Genomic DNA, 23132 nt, shown 5'->3' with positions numbered 1-23132 from the left:
CATAAAATTGATACTTTTGCAAGAGTTATTGTTCTTGATTTTGCTTGATTTGGTTGATTTTAGTGGGAGATAAACATATGATTTTCTAAAAAGTGCAGATATGAATACAGAAACAATTATCACTATGTGAAATATAGCATATGTAGACTGAAGAAGAATCGTTTGGTGAGTTTTTCTACACCATGAATCACTTTACCATTGCCAGTGTGAATTTTATGTGGACTGGTACTTAACAATTATTACAGTGTTAAAAATAACATTATTTAACAATTACTACAGTGTAAAAACTTTACTGACAGTCTGGTAAAGACCAGGGTTTAGATAAAACATGTTAACTACTGAAAAAATAGCCAAGTAATGCAAGTGATAACATTGAACAAGTTGTTACCACAACCTTTAATACCCCTGCTTACCTTCACCTAAAATTTACATTTCATTTATACACCTATTTATGGCACAAGATAAGTAACCAACTGCTGATAATTATATAAAGAAGTACTAACCAGTAATGTTTCCTATAGCTGCATCTGCATGTTCATCCTGTTTAGCTGCTGTACGACTAGCAAAGGTATCTGGTAGACTGGTACCTAAAGCTATCAGTGTTATACCAGTAACACTGGTTTCCATTCCAATAACACATCCAAGTAATCCAGCCAACTAGTAACAGGAAAAATATAAAGTTATAGACATTTCAACAAAAAGTATTTGACAATGAACACAAAGTTGCTGTGTTATGTACACCCCACTTCATTTGTACAAGTACAACAAAATATTAAGTTGATATTGAACAGCAACCAAAATTGCCTTCATCATATGTCCCTCCTATATAAAGGCACATACCAAATATAAAACTAATCCAACCACTGATAGCTACATTAACTGTGAAGTTATTCAGACAGACAGACAAGGTGATTGCAAAGTACCACCCACTCGCTGAATGGGTGTATAATGTTAGTGAGCAAGTACAAATTACCTATGTGTTCCCCCATCATCTTTCCAGGTCAAAAAGTAGATCAATACTATCCATTGAAATTTTCTCAGTAAATATAAGTTGTAAGCCAGCCCCCAGATGACTGTCTATGGTTATTTAGATAGTAGATTCTGTTGGCTACTCACTGTCTAAATAATCATAGACAGTTACAGGAGCTTATAACATCTTTGTATGATTTTACTTATCTATATTATGGAAAATAAATTTACCTTTGAATCAAATTATATTTCTTTGAAAGATTTGGATATCATTTGGTGGTTACAAGGCAAAATCTATTTTTATCTTGGTGTCCAGGTCAAATGTACACACTGACAAGTGGCATAAGTGAACTATCTTTATCAGGACATTCAGGTCAAATTGTTTGGAAGTGCTGTATTAGTCTCAACATCATCCTCATTAGTGTATGGATTTATTTTTATGGTCATTTGCATATTGTTCATTCAAATATTTTCATCAATGGCTGATAGATTTGTCTATGTATCATTCTCATTTGCATATTGCTGCTTTGGTTATTTGGACAAATAATTTTATTCAATCAAGTGTCAACACAACACAGAATCGTACATATTTTAAAACCTAACAATGCCAAAAGAATAATTCCATTTTCATCATCTGCTGGATGAATGTAACCCATTCTGTCTGACTGCACTACAATTTTATCTTACCTGTTGTATAAAGGTTGTTAAAACACCAATATAAACCAATGAGAGAACAAATGCTGGCCAGGCTCCCAAATATTTACTGAAATATATATCATCACAAGTTACTTTCAAAGCAGAAATTTCAAGTCCAATTTATTTAAGATACATGGCAGCTAACATCCTAAAATACAATACTACAAATTCACATGCATCATCAATTTTCCTTTTAACATATAGTAGCAACTACAGTCCTTAATTAGGTATGATATTCATGATAGAGTGCACAATACAGCAGTACATAAGCAACTATACTTCACATTTCAGGCCAAAATATACCTTATAATCATAACAATACTAATAAGACACAAGCATGAATGATTACAGACAGCATTTTTCGTAGACTTGCATAATCAAATTTTGGTAAAGCAATCATTCTTTGAATAGTGCTTCATTATATACCCAACAGCATTGGTGACTCAGGCATAGGAAGTTAATTTGGTGACCATGGATATCATAGTCTTCAAAATGTTTGGTGTGAATGGTAAATGCAATATACATGATAAACAGCACACACAAAGTAGTACTGAATGCAATGCCAGTAATGCCACTGCCATCAGCTGCATTCACTCAATACCTCTGTCCCTTGGGCAGTACCATGTTATGATAATATCTACTGGATAAGTAGCTAATATACTACAATGTAATTACATCATACAGTCAAACCTCGTTAAAGTCGAAATCGAAGGGACCATGCAAAAATGTTCCAAGTTATCTGATGTTCAAGTAATCTGAGGTCGAGGATAAACCGGAAATACTAGTAGTTTGGTCAATAATTGTTTCTGTATTTACATCATTTGTTGTGCTTGCAAATGTACTTCAATTTACACGGTACTTTGTAATGTCATGTGTTTCATATCAGAAGATATTTTTGTATGTTGTATATCATGTTTGAAATACTGAGCGGCACTGATTATTTTAGTGAAATTTCCTTTTTTGTTTTTTCTACATCGAAAACGTTATAGTTCATAACATGTTACTTTGTTTGATTCACAATCAGGAATATCGTCAAACCATGTGTCCTACATTATTACGATAAAATTTCAAATTCACAAGCGAAATGAATGTAATCGTTGAAATACCCTTACTATCGTCTGTTTGATGTTTCATTTAATAGTCAGATACCATTGCAGTTCATCTGTATTTTTTAAAATTTTTTATCAAAATATCCGATATCACGGTTAGTGTAAATTCCGACGTGTTATTAACACAATTCATGTTTTTTAACAACACGCGCGATTTTAAATTGATTAAATAAACAAATCAAACCATAAAGAGTGTCAACAAATTAATTTTAAAAGCCACGCTAATCGTTGTTAAAACACACTTCAATCATAGTTTGTAATAAATCAATCAGTTTTCCGACTAATTAGTTGACTTCGAGACATCAGAGTTAATTAACCTCAAAGTCCTATCGAGGGGATTGATTGATTACTCGAGTTATTTGAGATTTTGATTCATCCAAGTTCGAGTCATCCAAGGTAAAATTGTATTGGAGTAAGGGGAGTTTTGCTGGGACTTTGTAATTAGTTCAAGTTATCCGAGATTTCGACTCATCCGAGTTCGGCACATCGAGGTAGGACTGTAGCATAATACTAAAATATTGCAACTGTTTTTACTGACTAATACTTACGTTGGGGGAATACAAGCACCAACAACCTTCCAAAAGAAAGTCAGAAAATGGAGTAAAAACTCATGCCATTTTGGTTTAATATCATTGCCTTCTTCATCCTTTTCTCCACCAATGGTGAATGCACTAAAGTATAAGATTATACAGAAATGACACCTAAATTAAAATTTCATCAGTGAATTAAGATAAAATTTTGAATACCTTAATCATTAGTTATTGAATTGTTTTTCGGAAGTTCACATCTACTATATTTCAGTGTTGGAATCTGTAAAAAAACAAAGGTGTCATATAAGCTCAGAAAAAAACACTCAAATTTGACAATGTGGGCACAAAGTTTATAATCTATTAAATAGGAAATGACAGTTTGTTTATCTTCAAAACATCAGAGGATGCAGAAAAGCAAGCTCAAAGTTACAATAGAAGGTTAGGGGAAAAGTGAGTTATCTATCTTTGATGATGCAATTGCAAAGCATTTCATATAACTTATACCTTGGATTATATAAAAACAATTAATCCCATTTCGACATTTAAGATAACATTTTAAATACAATTTCATGGAAAGTATGTTTTTCCACCATTATTCACCCACAGCTTGATTCTTTCATAGAGAAGAAGATTTGACATCTTCATAATTTCTTTTTCATACATAACTGATCAAAAATAAACTTTTACAACTTTCATTGGACAACATCACAGATGTTCCCCAAATGTTCCCATTGTCACAGGAGCTTCCAAAATTAGTTTCTACTGGTCTATGATTTTTTTTTAGTCTTTAATTTGTTTTTTTTTTTATTATTATTATTATTTTGATTGATGGCCGACCAGAAGTCATTGTCCTTGTCATGACCTTTTTGTAAACCAAATATCAAGTCTTTCCTTTTTTCCTTATCTTTTTTAAAAATTTTTGTTTGCTTTTATATGCCAGTCATATTTGAAAATTCAGGTAGTGATTGTACATCAGTATATAGCTAATTATATTTGTGCCAAGTTTGGTTCCAATCCATTTGGCCGTTTTTCAGAAGATAAGCAGACAAAAGTATACAGGGAAGAATAATTATAAACTTTGTTTGGTGAACACAATAATTTAAATAAAATATTCTGAAAAATAAAATTGAATTTTTTGGCGACTAGCCATATTAAAATATGTAATTTGCATTGAATGAAAAGGTCCTGGAAAATTGTTACATGCAGCCAAACATCCCCTACTTTTAAGGATGAAATGTCTACTGCAAAAACATTCCTATAACAAGTCCCATTACTCATGTTATTTTGTTTAGGTCTCACTAACCACTTCCGGGTCAAATGGCCACCCCCTTATGTAGTACCAAAAACACACTGAATCTAGACATATGCAATGTAAGAGCATTATTTGTGTGTATTATGATTAAAAGTAGTCAAATAAAGCTGAGAATGTGTACTTTAAAATCATATATGTAATTAACTACAAAAGTGTATGAATATTGTTTACATGTGTGAGTAATTTGCCTCCATGCTGTCAGTTAGCAGAACAGGTAAAAATGTGGATTTTCTGAATTGTTTATTCAAGTAAATTTTGTGAAGAATTTCTACAATCATCGTACCATTAGCATAATGATTTTGGAAGCCTTATTTTCAAAGCTTCTCATCGGTATGCAACTTTAAGATGTCATTTGTCCTGGAAATTCACGGTAAAACTTTGAAAATTACTTTTTTCACATGTAAAGTAATGGAAACGTTAGAAGTGGTTAGTGAGACCTTACACTACAAGATCATTCTCAGTGATCTTGTGTGCAGAAAGAAGAAATCTTTTTTCATGTTGCATAAATATAAAGTTTCTTGTACTTCCATTTTACCAACATAATATAAAGTATCAAAATGCTGCATGAATGTTATGCTATTATTTCAGCTTTTTTTTCTACTGTTGTACATGTAGTTAATAGGACTACACTTTTAAGTACAGAAGTGCGTCTTGATTTAAGTTAACCAAACAATATGTGATGTTTAATTACCCAATATGAAGTGTAAATCAACTATAGAAACTGCATCATTAAACATACTTATAAAACTGTCCACCCCATGTAATTTCCTCTTCTTCTTCAATATCAGCAACAACATCTGCTATCCTGTCATCTAGGCTCTCTGAGGGAAGAAAATAAACATGTGTATCTTTTCAATAATTAAACTTAAAATACTGTGAACAAGCTCACAGAAAGATCCTCTCACTTCAGTGGATTTATATCACCTTAGTTTGTCTCTCCTTGGAATGACCTGATTTTCATCTACCATCGTGAAAATCTACATATCATACATAACCTTCCTTGACAAAAACTTGCAAGTGTTTTGCTTAGGAGCTGTACCGGTGCTTACAAGATTTCAACACACATTGTAAAAAAAAACCTCAAAATGGTTATATTTCTCTCAGCACACATCACAAAACAATTATCTCCCTTGATGTCCTACCTTCCTCAAAAAATTTGATCTAAACCTGTTGGAAATTTTAGAGGACCTGGGCTTACAAGAAATGCAGACAGTTTGATTGACAGACGCAGATGTAGACAGTGAGATTGCTATACATCCCCAATCATTGTGAGAGGTGGGTATTCACCGTAAGTCAGATAACTACTTATGTTAAATGAATCCCATTCAATAGTCAATGAAAGCCAGTACACATAATGATACTCAATAAGGTGAAGATCAAATTATTTAGTTGCTTTAATCTCTATTTTACTTGTCTTACTGACATTTTCAGTGATTTTGGAGTGGTGAAGTAAGTGTCATGCAGCATGCATTGACTTTCTTTTTTTTTAAATAATACTTTAATTCAACATGAAAATTTTCTTTCAACAGTATATTTATCACTCTGAAGTATCTTTTATAGAAAAGAAATGAACCAGGGTGATTTCAAGCACTAACTTACCATACTTCACTGAAGCTTAAAAATAACTATAATTCTATACACAGTTACATGATTTCAATACCCATTCAAATCTAACTACATGATTTCAATACCCATTCAAATCTAACTACATGATGTCAATACCCATTCAAATCTAACTACAAACACCCTGCCTTATTTTTTCAGACAGTGTAAGAGGGCAGTAAGATATATACATTGCCTTATAAGTTATGCTGAAAAATTTAATCTGTCCATAAAAAAATGAATAATCTATGTCATGATTAACAAATCTCTATACTTCACATCTAGTGCAAACATACAAATATAACTGGTAAATTTGATTACAGGTTAACATATATATAATAAACTTACCAGTACCTGAAGACTTTCTCAACTTATAAATAATACACTGCATTTCTTTACAAAATGCTTGGCATGTAATGTTTCTTGTTTTATCAGCCAAAATGGGAACATAAAACACTTTTTATAACTAAACAAATACAGATAAACACTTAACAACTTATATAATATCTATGAAGCAGTTCTCTAAAGCCTGAAATAGCTATGTGCTCCTCTAAAAAAATCAACCTACCTGATTTTCTTGGCCCCCCTAAAATGCAAAATTATTTTCCTTCTTTATAGGATGACAAAGTTTTTTTTTTTTATAGTTCTATACCAGGTAGTCCTTCTGTAAAGCCATGTGATGTATTATATAACTAATCCACTGGACATATCAGAGTCTTAATGATGTCACAAGTCCAGAAAAAAAAACCCAATATTTTAATGTCACATTTACAGCTCTTGGCATCATATCTCCAATTAAAGTAACTCCTTATTTATTGTGGATGTTTTGACTAAATACATACATTAGAAGATAATATTACCATATACTGGTCTATATACCTTTATTGATATGACAAACAATAGTAGCTGTTTTTCCAATCTTCGCGCCAACAGATGGATTCTTTATAGTCACTATAAAACTTTTGGAACCCTGAAAAATATAAAATAAGATGGGAACAGTGACAGAAATACATAACTAACAAACAAGCTAATCTTGTAAACCAAAAACTGATGTCCATGACTATAATATCAAACTATATAGAAAGAGTCAACTTCTGAGGGAAAAATTTCACACAGAATTAACATGTCTTTAGTAATACTAGTACACACAACTTATCAATACAATTACAATTCTGATGCTGAGACTCAAGTGTTTGACATATTATTGAAATTCACAATCAGAAAGCGGGTTATTAAAGGAAAATGAGATGTAAAAATCTGATTGATGCACTATTAAATATTAAATAAAAAACACTACTCTTGTCTCATCAAACTAAGAACTTTATCCAAATATGTCTATTATCTAAACAACTTCTACCCTTGAAACAATTTAATTTTAGAAAAAGGAAATAAATACACAAAGATTTAGGTTTAAAAAGATGGTGAATGCTAAGATTTAAGCTGAAGCATGCAGAGTCATTGCTTAAGAAAAAGATCACACATTTTTAGTCAGATAAATTGTGCCTTTACATTTAGCATTATCAACTTAAGAACAAGAAGATGCCTATAATATTTTATATTGTCTAACAGGTAAATAAACTTTAAAAAAAGTTTCCTGTATAAGTAATCCAGATTTCACCAACTTGTTAAGTTGCAACTGATACTATTAATCAGAAGCAATGATTAAAATCAATACTTCAGTATAATATGGGTCATATTTTATTCCCTCATTGTAATAGAACCCCCTTTACTCACAAGGTTGGGTTCAAAGTTTGTTTTCCATGTATACCATACTTTACGTGACATGAATTAAGAAAATACAAAGTCAACTAGATAATAATCATTTCTTTAGTTCCTCCAATAAAAAATAAGCTAAGTAAGACTCAATCTTTTGAACTACAGGTGGAAGGTCAAAGTTATCTGGTACACTAGGGTCATATTGAAACACAAAATGTGTCTTTTTTTGTAACATGTCCATATACCAAATATCTTTATGGAATAGCATAAGAAAACAAATAAATATCACCTATCAATAATCAGGTAATAATAATCTTAACATTTTAAAGAAAAAAAGGCACAGTGGGAAAACAACATTTGTAGGATAAAAAAAGGTAAAAAAAATTCACAAATAATATTCTAAAAAGCTTAAAGCAATTAATTATAAAAAAAGAGTATATCTACTTGAAGTAGAGTTTCAACAAAATATAGATACTGTAGCTCATCCCTTTATCATTGCACAATGTACACCTAATATTTGTAGTCAGTACTGTAAACCTATTTATTTTAAGATTTAGGATATCATCTCTAACATTCTCAAATATGCTTTTTGATTAATTTTATCGGAGGCAATTTATTTCTGCAGAAAATAAGCAAAATCAAATCATTAGGTAAAATAAACTGGTTTACAATAATTACATTATAATAAAACACTGTGATTGTGAAAGTTTTATTGTAAAATCTGTGATTATACAATCACTTACAACTTTTGTTAAAATGGCCATTGATAATTTACAATCAAGATAATAAACATCTTGCTAAGAACAAGAAGGGACAAAATGTTTCTAAACTGTGACACCCATATCAGAGACCAATGAAACAGTTTAAACATATCCAAGACATGAGATCTACAGTTTCACAAATACTTAGACTAGACTTCACAATTCAACAAAAAAAAATGATTTAGAAAATTAATAAAAAAAAAAAACATAAAGATAGTAATTATGAAAGCTTTAAGTAATGTAGTATTGACAACATATTGCTTCACCACAAGACATATGACATGCAAGGTCAGCTTTGTATGAAGAGACATGTTGAAAATACTTGGATTACTTTTAAATTGATTTCTTTACCTGGCCTTCATCAAACTAGACAAAAACAAAACTGTTATCACAACAACAACAAAAACTCAGAAACATTTAATGACTAAGACATGATGCAACAAAATAATATCATCAACAAACACAAAAAGCTTGAGTAAGAATAAATGATTCCAGTTCACTTTTGTAAAATAATTCATTGCAAAATTTTAATTAAAAATAACCTACTACAAAGAAATGTACATTGATTGTGTAATCACATTTAACAAGGTGTCAGTTTTAAGCTAATGAACAAAGACACATTGAATCAAATAAATAGATGAATGAACATGAAAATCATCAATTGTTTTTATTTGAAGTGTTCGATTTTCCAACACAAATTTTTATAACAAAAAATGTGAACAAGTGTAACACTGACATGTAACAGAATGTAGCAGTACATACCTTGACTTCTTTGTTTATTTTAAAATCAATATTCTTTGTTTTCTCCTGGTTTTTGAATTCAATGGTAGAGTGGACAGAAACATAATCAAAATCCTTGATATTATCCCCTCCTACTGCTGTTACATCACTGAAATAATGAAGAATGTTATGACCAAGGATACCTTGAAATACTGCAAGCAATTATACCAGTCCACTTAAATCTCTGGACATGTAATTGTAAGTTCTTTTTTTCCAAACCAAAAACCCACATTTATCATATAAACTACATATAAATTTCTATAATTGATTGTGGTATCACCGATGCTGAACAAAGGTATACAGAACAACATGCTAATCAAGATACCAATAAATTATACAATTTTTGTGGGAAATAGCCAGTTGCAGTGAAAATTAAAGAGAATCCAGTTTGTTTTTAATAACTTGAATAAATTTACACAGTTTGCGGATCTCTGATTGCTGCATTTGGATCTTGATAGCACTGAATTTTAGAATGTTAGGACGAGTTATGTGCTTTCAGTCAATGAATAACTTTCTTTCTGCTTGTACATGTTTTCATTCCATTACATAGTGGTATTCATCACCAATAAATTCTCTATATAACGGCATATCCTCTGTTCTCGGGGAGTATTTTGCCACCTGCCCCTTTCGATTGGGAGCTTATGGTTCATTGTTCTAAATCTCGACAGTGTTATATCATGGAGTGCGTTAAAAAAAGTGCCAAAAACTGTTTGATGTCTTGGATAAGCAATACTTTAGGAATTTTGATGAATTATTGATGTTTCCTGATCATTTCTGTTTAAATTGATCTTCTAATCTTTGTTTTATCGCCGGTTTGATACTAGAAAAACTGTTAGTCATGTTCACTAACTTGATATCCCCACTCCCAGATTTGATAACATGCACATTTTGACCTCCATATTGATTTGGATCAAGATCCCAAATAGGAAGCCCATAATCAGAATATGTAACAAAGATTCTGGGAAAGAATCATTTAATTCCAATCAATGGTATAGGAGGAGTAACGGATAAGACATGGGTCTCCAATTTCCCCAAATCCCCAAATTTACAAATGACAAAGTTCATATTTGCCATGTGAAACCCCAAAATTTATTCTGATCAAAATCTACAATAGAATGTGCACAATGGGAAGATGTAATAAAGATTATATGAAAATTTCATTCAATACCATTCAGTAGTATAGGAAGAGTAACAGATAAGAGATGACCCCCTCCCCCACTGCCTTTGTAAAAGATACAAATAGGATCACTATATATCTCCTACTTTGCAAATCAGTGAAAAGGGGGTATAAATATAGAGTGTAATAAAGGATTGGCAGATACTAGTTTATTTGGATACTACAATTACATAATAGGAACTGGCTGTGATATTCATTGTTTAGCGTACAATATGCAATTGAGGAATGTAATTTCCTCATACACCTAAAAATATTACAGCTATTCCTTAAATTAAATAAAAAGATATTGTTTAATAGAATATATATTGCAATCTTAAGTTTGTGCAATATAAAATTCTATTCAGGAATATATTACCCAATATTCATGCAATAACCCTTTATTATCACTACATGTAAATTTAATCTTGATCTTTGTATCACTTACTGTGTACTATACTCAAGAGTAACTTTTCCATCATATCCCATTTCTCTCATAATTTTGACAACTATTTTTCCATCTTTAGCAAAGACATGACCATCTGAAAATTGGAATTCTCCTGGTGCTACAAGAGATGAAGTTATCTCAGAATTACTAAACTTCCTAGAAATTCATGCTTACCCATGAATGAGTAATAAAAAGTAAAGCAAACATATGTCACTGTACTTAAATCCTTAAAGGATAATCAATCGTAAAGACCAAACTATGATTGTAGTGTACATGAAGAGTTAATGTAAGTCTAGAACTTGTTTGCTACAGAAATCAAATCTTCTAGCCTTTTTAAATTTTTGAGTACTTTATGCCTGCATAACCAACTTTATAATTTATATTTGTTTGTAAACTGCTTCTTAGTTAATAAAGCGTAATCTGGCCATAAGTTATTTCTACACATAACTTAGTCAATTAAACAAACAATCTTAATTGAGTCAACATGATGACAGACACCAGAGGACTAAAGTGGTAGATAATTCATGTACTTTTTGTTGTGACATTTTGCCAAATTCAGAAGATTAATGTTTCCTTCATAAATAAATCAAAGTGGATTCATAATCTAATTTGACTGTCAACAATAACAATAAAAAATCAAATGACAATGAATAGATATTTTACCATCATCATCAACAATATTTATTCTACTGACACTGGGATCACCAACACCAGCACCATTGGATGGGTTCTTTAGAACAATATAAAAATCAGCATTCCCTGTATATTGATTGTCTTGAATTATTGGAATACTGATAGTTCTCTTATATTCTGTTTCTTTAAATTCCTGAAATTAAAAACAAAGTACATTTAAGATTAAACAAAAGCACATTAAAGATGGCATCCTCTACAATTGTAAAACAATGACGCTGATACCTTGAATGCATATAGGGCAATGAGAGATTTATTATTATCTGGTCTATGTAGTGCCTCTTTTAATAAAGATTTCTGTAGAAATAACACTGCAGCTTGAATCAAGTCATTAAAGTTAAGTATGCATCAGTTGGACTTTTTTTAGTGTAAATCTAAAATATTTTTGCATTGCCTAAATTTTAAATTCCTAAAAGTCAAGGAAATAATTACCTGCCTTCTCTGGAAAAATTAAAGGTACTTTTTGTTCAAAATTTTGAGAAATTTCTTCTTTAAATTGAATTTCTGTAAACCCGTAAGTCTGCCAATACACTACTTTCAGTAAGCATTGAAATTTGACCATATATAGTAGTGTAGCAGAGACCATTTTTAACATTATTAGTAACACGTGAATTTTGTTCCTAATTCTACAATTCTACAACTGAGTCCTCTTTGAAAATGATCTATATGTGAAGAAGACATTGAACTAAAAGATAAGAGCACTACAAAAAGTGTAAACAAGTCGGAGCTTACCAAAGTACCACTGGTGTACTTAAATTTACTTCCTGCTTTAGCAGACCCTTCTCTAGTTTCATATTCCACAGTAACGTCCTTAAACTTGTGATCGATAGCATCATCTTTCAAGATTACTGTCTGTCCATTCTATAAAAATAAGATAAGTATACCAGTATATGGTTACATAGACAATAACATTAACTTCATCATTATTATTTTCTGTCAAGAATAAAAAAGATGAACATGTTTTGTAACTTGTACTTTATCTACTTCCTCAAAACTTTTAGTATCTTAGGAAATTTAATGTGGTGAAGATTTTCAAAAGTGATTTATTGAAAGTATTTCAAAATTTCATTTGAAAATGTGATTACCGGTAACACTAAATTACAAAACACCACAGGCAGTGACTACATTTAGTATTTAATTGTTTACATAAACATAGTAAGCTGGAAAAAAGAACTTAATACATATCCTGGATTCATTCATGTCCATGTTCAGTTAGTCATCAGTATTTCTGGTTTTAATTTAAAAAAAAAAAGTAATATATTATCTAAACTTGCTTCTGAGTGTATGGGATGTTACAAAATGCCAGAAGGACTGAATTTTAGGAAGACAAAAGTTGTTTTCAATCCTTAAGTCGAGTTCTTAATCTTGGTTCAAATATATTATTCCATTGGCCAAGTATTGGACTGATAAATAAAAGCCTTGTTTGAAATATAAAAAAAATTGAAATACCAAAGCATGTTTTCAAGCCTGATAAAAAAATCTAAAAAGTGATTACTTGAAAACTGAGAAAGCTATATTCTGAGACAGCGATGTTTTTGAGTGGGGATCAATTTACGTTTTGAAAAGGGCAATACAATCCCTTAACTTACTCAAACAAAATTGACTCTAAAAAGACTCTGCCATTTACATTAAAAAATCTGGTCTAAAATCTGCATTTTGACAAAATCTTTTGATGGATCTCTAGAGAGTTCACAAGGATATCAAGGCTTGACATTTTTATCTGAAACACCCCCTATGACTTATAATTTTGAATCCATTATTTTTAAGGACAAATAATTCTAGTGTGTTCAAAAGGGTGTTTCAGTTTCTCTTCAATTCATCATTGACATGGTGTTTTAAGGTCAAGAATATATATCAACACCAAGCTATTCATTCCTTCTTTTTTTTCATTACTGGATTGATTAACACTTTATTCCAAAATAAAAAAACTAGAAACCAATAAAACACATTAATGTGATCCAAACATACCCTATATGTCACTCCCACTGATGCTAAATACAAATAACATCAATAGTAACAAGGCCAGTTTTTTTTAATGTTCCTGCTTCCAGAGATTTAACTACCAAAAAACAAAAACAAAAAAACAAAAAGCAAAAAAAAAAAAACAAATGCATGATAGCATACCAAGCGTTAGGAGTAGGAGTGATTCTTTGGGTTTATTGGACACCTTTTTATATTGAACATAACGAACCCTGGATAATAAATAAAGAACATTTCCTAAAGGAAACAAACAAAAAAATGGCATGCGTAGTTTACCCTCATAATTCCCTAAAAGAAGAATTGGTCATGTTAGTATCAATTATGAAGAAAGTTTTTTGAAGATCTATATAAACCTCAGATTTTAGAGAATTAAGCGGATACAAGAATAGGTCAGAAAGAAAAAACAATAATATTTCATCATTGTAGACAGCTGAAATCCTGAATTCTAAAAAAAGTTGTGAGATTATCCACAGATAACAATAACTGAGTAAAGACAAATTAGTACATTGTATACAATATTTGGTATTAAGATTTTTGAGTAATTACAACAGAAGATAGGGTGATATGAAGGATTTGGTAACACATTGTGCAATGTAGGAAAGTGTGCCCATTGCCACAGAAATAATATACAAACCACAATTCCCTATCAATGGAAAAAAAACAGATGACTGATGTAATTGTTACCTAACATTCACATGATCATATTCAGTATGCTGTACATGTGCTCCAATAAAAGTAGATGGTATATATCTTTCACCCCTAGTATACTCAAGACTCACCCATTCTTGATGAACCTGATGCTTTTTTTCTATCAGTAATTTATTACATAAAATATATTTGAGAAAAAAACTTGAAAATAATTGAATTATTTAATCATTAATAGACTCTTTACATAACTGAATTGTTTTACTTCCTTGGCCATTACTAGTATAAGAAACACATTTCATTTTACTGAAGATAGAAAATGTTTATCAATATATAAAAAATGGTGTATTAATGGAACAATAATTAATACCACCATGCAATGGTGAAAAGAAGGGGTGGAAAGTGTTCAAAATACTACATTTTGGATATTAGCTGAAAATTGAATTTAACCTGGATTCTATGGTACTAAACAACTGGACAAAGTTTAATAAAAAAAAAGAAATTCATTGATCCATTCTCCAGTTATCATCTCGAAACTGTCACGGGACAGACAAACAGAGGCCACACAACTTTTTGGAGAGTATCATCAAATACATCACCACTATATGTGGCAGGGTATAAAAAGATGTGTATCAATATAAAATATATCTTACCATGATCTGTAAACCACCACTTGTTTTGCTAGAAAAATATAAAACAAAGTTGATAACAAAAATGTATACATAGAACTTTCAGCATTAGGTACATGATTGTTAACATTACAGGAACTATTGAGACAGATCATCAGGGTTTCAGGATCAAATGATTTTATCTATATATTTAATATATATATGTATTAAATGATATTATACTTCATGTAACTGAAATTATCAAGTACCATATATCTGTGAAGCTACTTATTGTATCTGAAGCCCCTATCACACTGAGTTACTGTATCTAAAGCCTCTGTCACACTGAGCTACTGTATCTAAAGCCCCTGTCAAACTGAGCTCCTCTCACATTGAGCCACTGTATCTGAAGCCCGTCACACTGAGCCACTGTATCTAAAGCCCCTGTCACACTAAGCCACAGTATCTGAAGCCCGTCACACTGAGCCACTGTATCTAAAGCCCCTGTCACACTAAGCCACAGTATCTAAAGCTCCTGTCACACTGAGCTATTGTATCTGAGCTTCTGTCACACTGAACCACTGTATCTTAAGCCCCTGTCACACTAAGCCACTGTATCTAAAGCCCTGTCACACTAAGTCACCCTTTTATTACATCCTCCAGGTCTCTTATATTCTACAAGATTGTATTGGGGTCATAGAAAATAAATGAATCAGAAATCATCATACTGCCACAACCTTTAAGTCCCACCAATATTTATAGTGCAATGTGACAGCAATCACCATACTGCCACAATCTTTAAGTCCCATCAATATTTATAGTGCAATGTGACAGCAATCACCATACTGCCACAATCTTTAAGTCCCACCAATATTTATAGTGCAATGTGACAGCAATCACCATACTGCCACAATCTTTAAGTCCCACCAATATTTATAGTGCAATGTGACAGCAATCACCATACTGCCACAATCTTTAAATTCCATCAATATTTGTAGTGTAATGTGACAGCAATCACCATTCTGCCACAAGCTTTAAGTCTCTCAATGTTTGTAGTGTAATGTGACAGCAATCACCATTCTGCCACAAACTTTAAGTCCCTCAATGTTTGTAGTGTAAGGTGACAGCAATCTCCATACTGCCATAACCTTTAAGTCCAACCAATATTTGTAGTGTAATGTGACAGCCATCACCATCATACTACCATAACCTTTCAGTTTTGGTGAATACATGTAGTTGTTTTTCTCATATTGCTAAAATATGGCCTTATCTATTTCTACAATTTTCCCATGACTGCCTTATCATGGCTTATGATACAGCAACACTTCATTCAATACCACATATCAATTGTAGCATATATCTAATATGTTGCCACAATGCTATCCATGATTCATTCACAACTCCCCAGGAAGAGAAAACATGGATGAAGGAAGCAGAAAATATCTATCTACTGAAAGCTGAATACTGTAAACCAACTAATATTCACGTTAGTAAACTTTCACCAATTTTAGTCAATGGACTGATTATAAAAAATTGATATTCGCAGATCTACAACTATCTTATCAAATAAAATATAAATAAAAATGAGTTATCTTTCATTGCCTTGTCATGTCCTCTTATGGATATCCCTACTATATGACGGGGAACTGCCATTTATTGCATTGTTATTGACTTGTCAACTGCCTAACGATATTTATGGGTGAATGATTTTAATGCTATAAAGCATTACTTTATTGTGAATTAAAAATAAATATTTTCAATACCTATCTTATGTTTTTTTTTTTTTTTTTCAGGTATTAAGACGAAAATTAAAATCAAAGAAAGATAACTCTATTTGATCAACTGGAAAATTCAATGGAAAAATTGTACAAGAAAACACCCAACCTGATCAATCCAATTTTCCCGACTTGTTCGCGGATATAAACTTTCGCAATTTTCACGGGCTCGCGAAAAACCACGAAAATTTATATCATGTGAAAATTTCTTGGTTTACAGTACATTTAGGCAATTTGGAGCTTTTTCTGCATGCAAGGTTTAACAAAAACTTGTACCGAAGTTGTCATAGTCATGCCAAGGTTGTGGCATGAATGTATAGAGCATAATAAAACCTTCACAAACATTACCCCCCCCCTGATCATCTACCAGTATTTGTCTAAATCTAAAGGTTACAGTAAATCTTAGTGAAACAGGGGTTTAATTATCAATCAAAACCATATCAGCTATTCAGTAATACTTACACTGGTATTTTTCTGTGAAACAATACATCAATTTCTAGTATACCTTTACTTTCTAAAACTTCGTAAACTGGAGAGGAAAATGTGAACTTTCCATACAAGTCATCTACAACAGAAATGACCATAATTATTATGAAATGTAATAATATGTCCACTGCACATAAAACATTTACACCTCATCTAGCACTAAAGACAGTTAATGTCATTAAAAAGAGGAATATATACATATATGTGGATCCTACATACAGGTAGACAGTTTTGAGACTCGTGCATTAAGATTGTATACATATATTCAAAATAATAGGTTATTAATGCAATAGAAGTAAATTCAATGTAAATAAAACAAGGCAATCCGAAATAAGTCAATAGTGAAATAATATATGTGGTACCAATCTTCAGAATCACCATACATATTGTAAACAAAATTAAATACAGATCTGTTTCAACTTAAAATTCATCAATGACTTATATCATCTGGATATTTTTTTGCACAATCCTTGTAAAAACTTCTACAAATGCTAGTAAGTAGCAGATTAATGTTCATACTATTCTACTACAAATGAATAATCAATGGGAAAGTTTTTTCATAAAGAGTTTATTACATATCAAAGCAGATTTCTTATATCTTTTACAATTAAAACTTGCTCACATAAAACAAGGTAAGTATAATTGTCAGTGTCACAAGCTATAAAATACAAAAATACTTGCATGCATTAGATACATCACAGAATAAAGTTTCTGTGAAGTAAAACTTTAATAAACAAACTTAACCAACAGACCAATACCATTGATCAACAATAAAAATCAGGCAGACATTAAGATATATTGTGTATGTATAATGGGGAAGCAGCAAGATAGTTTCAAAATGTTTACAATTCTGAACTTATATTCACTTGTTAAGTACTACAAGACATCTTATATCCCATGCCATGCCTGATTCTAAAGTGGATTCTTTCTTTCTGAGTGATACACTTACCAACTACAGATGGAAAGCAAAATAAAACTGCTTGATCATTTCGGTCTATAATAAGTGCAAAGATACAATGACAACCATACCCAGGGATTGATTGAAGTGAACAAATTCTGAAATTAGCGCTTGTTTTAAATTCATGTATAGAATACATGTTTGAAAATTGAGACTGCAATAGTATCCAAGTGAGCTTCTATTGTATCACTTTGAGTATGTTATATAAGTATTCAATGAATAAAATATAATTCCAGGGATTATTCTAAACAAGTCTCTATGAAACATGGACTGCTCCAACTCATTCATCCTTCAGAAGAGCAAGAACTTTGAAGATCTAAAGCCTAAAATATGGAATATTTATCATTTTAAAACAAGTCAAATCAAACAAGACAATATCCCCCCTTAGAATATGAAGTTAAATATATAACCCAGAAGTTCATTTATCTCAATTTGGAATCCTCTGACAGGAGCTTTTTTCTTTCATGTAAATCTACACACCAATCTTCCTATCAAAATTAATGAAATTCCCTGGAGCAGTTTAGGAAGAGTTGTGTTTACATGGTTTCAACATGTAGAACTCTAGAAAAGTTGGATCATCTAACTCTGGGATCCACCAAAGTAAAATTACATATGATGCCCAACCTTCCTATAAAATTTCACCAAAATTCCTTGAATGGTTTAGGAGAAGTTGAGCTGACAAGAAATGTGGACGGAAGGACTATACCGCCCCCCCCCCCTTCCCTCTCCCGAAACCAAAAAAACACAAGAAACAAACAAAATCTTATCAGAATGCTGTCAAAATGCTGTCAATAACATCCTTTAGGAAGCAACAGACAATTGATTTATGTAGATTAAAATCGACCACATCCTGTAGGATGCCTTAGGCTGCTTTATGTAGAATGAAATTAACCTTATCTTGTAGGATGCCACAGATTGATTAATGTAGGATGAAAACAACCTCATCTTGTTAGATGTTACAGATAAATTAACGTAGGATGAAACCAACCACATCCAGTAGCAGTGTTGATTATTGTAGTACATCCAGTAACACTCCACAGATAGATAAGGATGAAGTTGACATCATCCTGCAGGACTCTGTAGATTGATAAATGTAAGATGAAATTGACCACATCCAGTAGGACTCCACAGACAGATAAGAATGAAATTGACACCATCCTGTAGGACTCCACAGATTGATTTATAAGGGTTTAAATTGATCACATCCTAATGGAACCCGTAGACTGGTTTACAGGATGAAACTTTCCAAATATTAGTACCAGTCATGTTTCATTGCGATGCCTAACTGTACCAAAAACAGACACTATGAAGTCACAGGGCAAACCAAAATTAAGAATTTCTTTGTTTTCAAGTGACATCTACTTCTTAAATGTTAGATTTGGACATCTGCACACACTTTCTTCCACTCAATACTCTGTCAATTGCCACAAAATCATATAAAAACCTGAAGTAACTTTGATTATCCTTATTTACCAGCGATGTACACTACAATACTTACAACTTGGCATCATGCCTTTCTTTGTGACATCCTGAATACCTTGAACAGCAGATACAACATCAGACATCCTTGTCTTTCCAGCACTTCCATGTCGTTTGGTCTTATGACCAGTCATAGCACTCACAACAGCATGACGAAACCTGAGGGAAAAATATTATAAAAATTTTGTATGAATCAAAAAGCCATGAAAAAGCAAACTTTTTACTTGATAAATATAGAACATTGCTATGTTGAAGGTCAACAGTTATACCATTGCTAAAACAGGATGAAGATACATCATTATAATAATTGGATAATTGTATACTGAAAAAGTAGAACAAAAACAAATGCACACTTTTAGGGTTTTACAAGTACAATATACTAAAAAAAACAAAAAAACAGGTTTATCTCCCTTATCACACTATCAAAAAAAATACTGGAGTAGCTTTTCATAATTAAAACGAAACCACTAGTCCACATGCCTGGATAGAATATCAAAGAAATAATTGTTTTACTTAATGTATCCAAGTCCTACAAATTGTAAACAACATTACAATGTACATAAGTAGTCACATGAATGTAGGTCAAAGAACTTAAAACAAGATAATTGGTCATTATCATGCTACAAAATGGAAAATTTAAATACATGATTCCATTTGGCATAAAGGAGGATTGACAGGTTTCAGGTTCTTAATAAAAATTTTGACCCAATTTGAACAAAAAGGAAATTTGGGCCAAAAATCTAGATTAAGTGCATCAAAAAGCCTGTAGATGAAGAGTTCAAGACTAAATCAGACCTCATTTAAATTGGACAAGAAATAAGCAATATATAGTGGTTTATAGAATACTTATGTTTTGTCTTTATGACCCCTAATTATGCCATAAAAAGGAAGTCATAATTTTGAAAGTTGTGGCCTTAACTGTCCAGAAATTACTTATTTCTAAATAGTAAAGGTACAATTCCCAATATCATTACCTCCTTTTTTTCTGGAATTCTATGTTTAAATTTCATAGATCCAATGAGTGATACCTCATATACTTTTTAGTACTGTTGAAATACCTAGGGTTTACTGATGACAATACTGACAAAGCAGTAGCACTATACAGTGATTCATTGATTGGGAAAAAAATATTGCCAAGCAAGATATTCATTCCAACATGAAACACTTCACTAATGCCAATATATATATAAATATATATTTTTAAAAGCCCTCATATCATAAAGAGATACAGAGAATAAATACTTTGAAAACTGATTTAATTCTGGAAGTGAATGTTTTCTCTTCTCATATGGTTAATAAAAGAATTGTTTATGTCTTCCATTCCCACTTAGCTATATTGATTCATTTCCCATAAAATTATATAAAGTTGCATGCTTATGCTGACATTTGAAAAATGCACACAAAAAGAAATATTATATAATCGTGGTTACCATGCTGTAAATACTTTCTACAATGCCAACACAGTTGGGATACTTCAAGCTATATAATCTGGATATATATTATATATATATAGAAGAAACCAGTAACAAAAGTTCAGAGCTTCATGGCATTTCAGAAGATTTCAGAATTCAGATTTTGAAGAACAAATTTAGAAAATATTACATTAATTTTATTGCATAATAATGCTTTTCAGATTATTTCTGACTTTATGTGGACCAGAAAATAGTTTGGCCTTTGGCAGATCAATATGACACAAATTTCCATAAAAAGCCCATGAAAAAGATTATCAAGTCAAATATATTTAAATGTCTTCTATAATTCACATTTTAAAACTCCGTAGGTTTTTTTTCAACTCGCATTATTATTCAATTTTTTAAGTAATAATGAAAACTAATTGTACACAATATTTATTCACCTGAATCTATGTTGGTCCAGACATGAAGTGTAAAAATAGAAAGGAAAAATCAACTCATTAATAAACTTTAACAAGTAATTAACAAGACAAATAAACAATTCTACTGAAAGGAACTATTGATGGCTGTCATTACAAAAAGGCTAACGAAATCAATGGGATGTACATCAAGTTAAATAGTGCTTTCATTATATAGCATGCTATAAGAACACTGTCCTAAATACTGCCAAACATTTTTTACAAGTTTCATACGGTTTCATTGTTCAGTCAAACCACCCTGAATTCAAAGCCAAATAAAGCATTTGGACAAAGAAAAAAAAAATTGCTGCAACAAGTACCAGTAATAATTTTACATTCACAGCAGACCTATATATCAGACTCAATATCACACATTACTCTATTATCAGGAGTTTAAAATAGTAGATGATGATTAAAGACCTTAAAAATTAAAATGGTAGACCTTCATTATCCTACCACTTCAGTTATGTTTTCCATGTACTAACTTTCAAAATGACAAGTAAGTAATATTACACACATTAATCCTATATACATGTAACAACCCCTGCCCACAAAGGGTGGATTCAAGTTATTGTTGGAACATAAATATCTTGACATACCAGGTTTACTTGTTAGATTCATAATAATGTTTTTCTTCAATTTATAATGACAGCCAGAATAAACACCATACTAAAAAGGTTCTTGGATTGTTTGCATGCTTAAATACAAGTTGAAAACTAGCAAATCTATATTCTGAAATATTGCTTCAACTAACTTAGGACAATCACATGTAGCTGGTATTTATAGAAATAAATAAGAATTCAAAAGATCATTGAGTTCTGCCATCTTAAATGTTCAGAGATAACATGTTAAACTGTCACTTATAATAAACAAATCCAGAAGTAGATTTTAGTAATTTATATAAATATCAGCCACTTGTTTAAGGAATGAAACAGATTTTTTATCGTAATAAACAAAATAATGTGGTATCTTACTTGGCCCTTGAATGAAGGGGTCTGAAAAATCATTGTGCAAAAATGTCAACAAATAAATCTAATTAATATAAAGTCTGTTAATCGCTCTACAAAGAAAATATATCTTTCTGTAAAGCAGTTCTTTATCTAATCTGAACTATAGATACGTTTTTAAAGTATGAAATTTTTCCACACAGTTTCTTTCAAGTCTGGTCTAAGTTTCTATACAGTATAAGGAGAAATATTGAAATATAGACAATAATGAAGGAAGATTAACAACTGTCCTAGTAATTACAGTACAGAATTAATTTGTGTGCTTTTTAAAATCTGCTATTTAGGTATAAAAATATCATAAGCAATAATGTAATTTATATTACCAACATATCTTCCAAAAACCCTTCCTACAGAAAAAAGAAGGTCAAAATGCTTGTGGATCCCTGACAATGGACACCAAGGGATGGCACTTAGCTAGACTACAAAGTGAGCTGATAATGTCAAGATGTTGAAAGAAAATACTATAGAGATATTCATCGAGCTGAATCCAACACTTACCAAGAAACACACAGTAAATGCAAGCATTAAAAAATAGGAAATTCTTTCTTAGACATGTCA

The 23132-nt window shown here is 31.3% G+C and overlaps 1 protein-coding gene across 15 annotated transcripts in view; it reads right to left on the bottom strand.

Moving 5' to 3' along the window:
- The window catches only part of LOC148621819 (sodium/calcium exchanger 3-like), an 88949-nt gene that overhangs the window by 5543 nt on the left and 60274 nt on the right, over positions 1–23132 (bottom strand). For 10 of the 15 annotated variants that reach the window (XM_088576573.1, XM_088576572.1, XM_088576585.1 and 7 more), the window contains 15 exons: positions 22542–22562; positions 19717–19856; positions 18210–18254; positions 17237–17339; positions 15045–15072; positions 12499–12627; positions 11740–11902; positions 11077–11194; positions 9458–9584; positions 9047–9061; positions 7098–7188; positions 5356–5437; positions 3323–3445; positions 1657–1732; positions 504–657 (listed from right to left, as the gene is read on the bottom strand). In XM_088576573.1, coding sequence (XP_088432699.1) covers positions 504–657; positions 1657–1732; positions 3323–3445; positions 5356–5437; positions 7098–7188; positions 9047–9061; positions 9458–9584; positions 11077–11194; positions 11740–11902; positions 12499–12627; positions 15045–15072; positions 17237–17339; positions 18210–18254; positions 19717–19856; positions 22542–22562 — 1415 coding nt within the window. The remainder of the gene's footprint in view (positions 1–503; positions 658–1656; positions 1733–3322; positions 3446–5355; positions 5438–7097; positions 7189–9046; positions 9062–9457; positions 9585–11076; positions 11195–11739; positions 11903–12498; positions 12628–15044; positions 15073–17236; positions 17340–18209; positions 18255–19716; positions 19857–22541; positions 22563–23132) is intronic. The other 5 variants (XM_088576581.1, XM_088576587.1, XM_088576580.1 and 2 more) reach the window with 4 other exon arrangements.

Source organism: Perna viridis, chromosome 3 (assembly GCF_037379345.1).
Source record: "Perna viridis isolate PV_CMFRI_1.1 ecotype Kerala chromosome 3, ASM3737934v1, whole genome shotgun sequence".
Taxonomy (NCBI): domain Eukaryota; kingdom Metazoa; phylum Mollusca; class Bivalvia; order Mytilida; family Mytilidae; genus Perna; species Perna viridis.
This window is presented reverse-complemented; position numbering and strand designations above follow the sequence as displayed.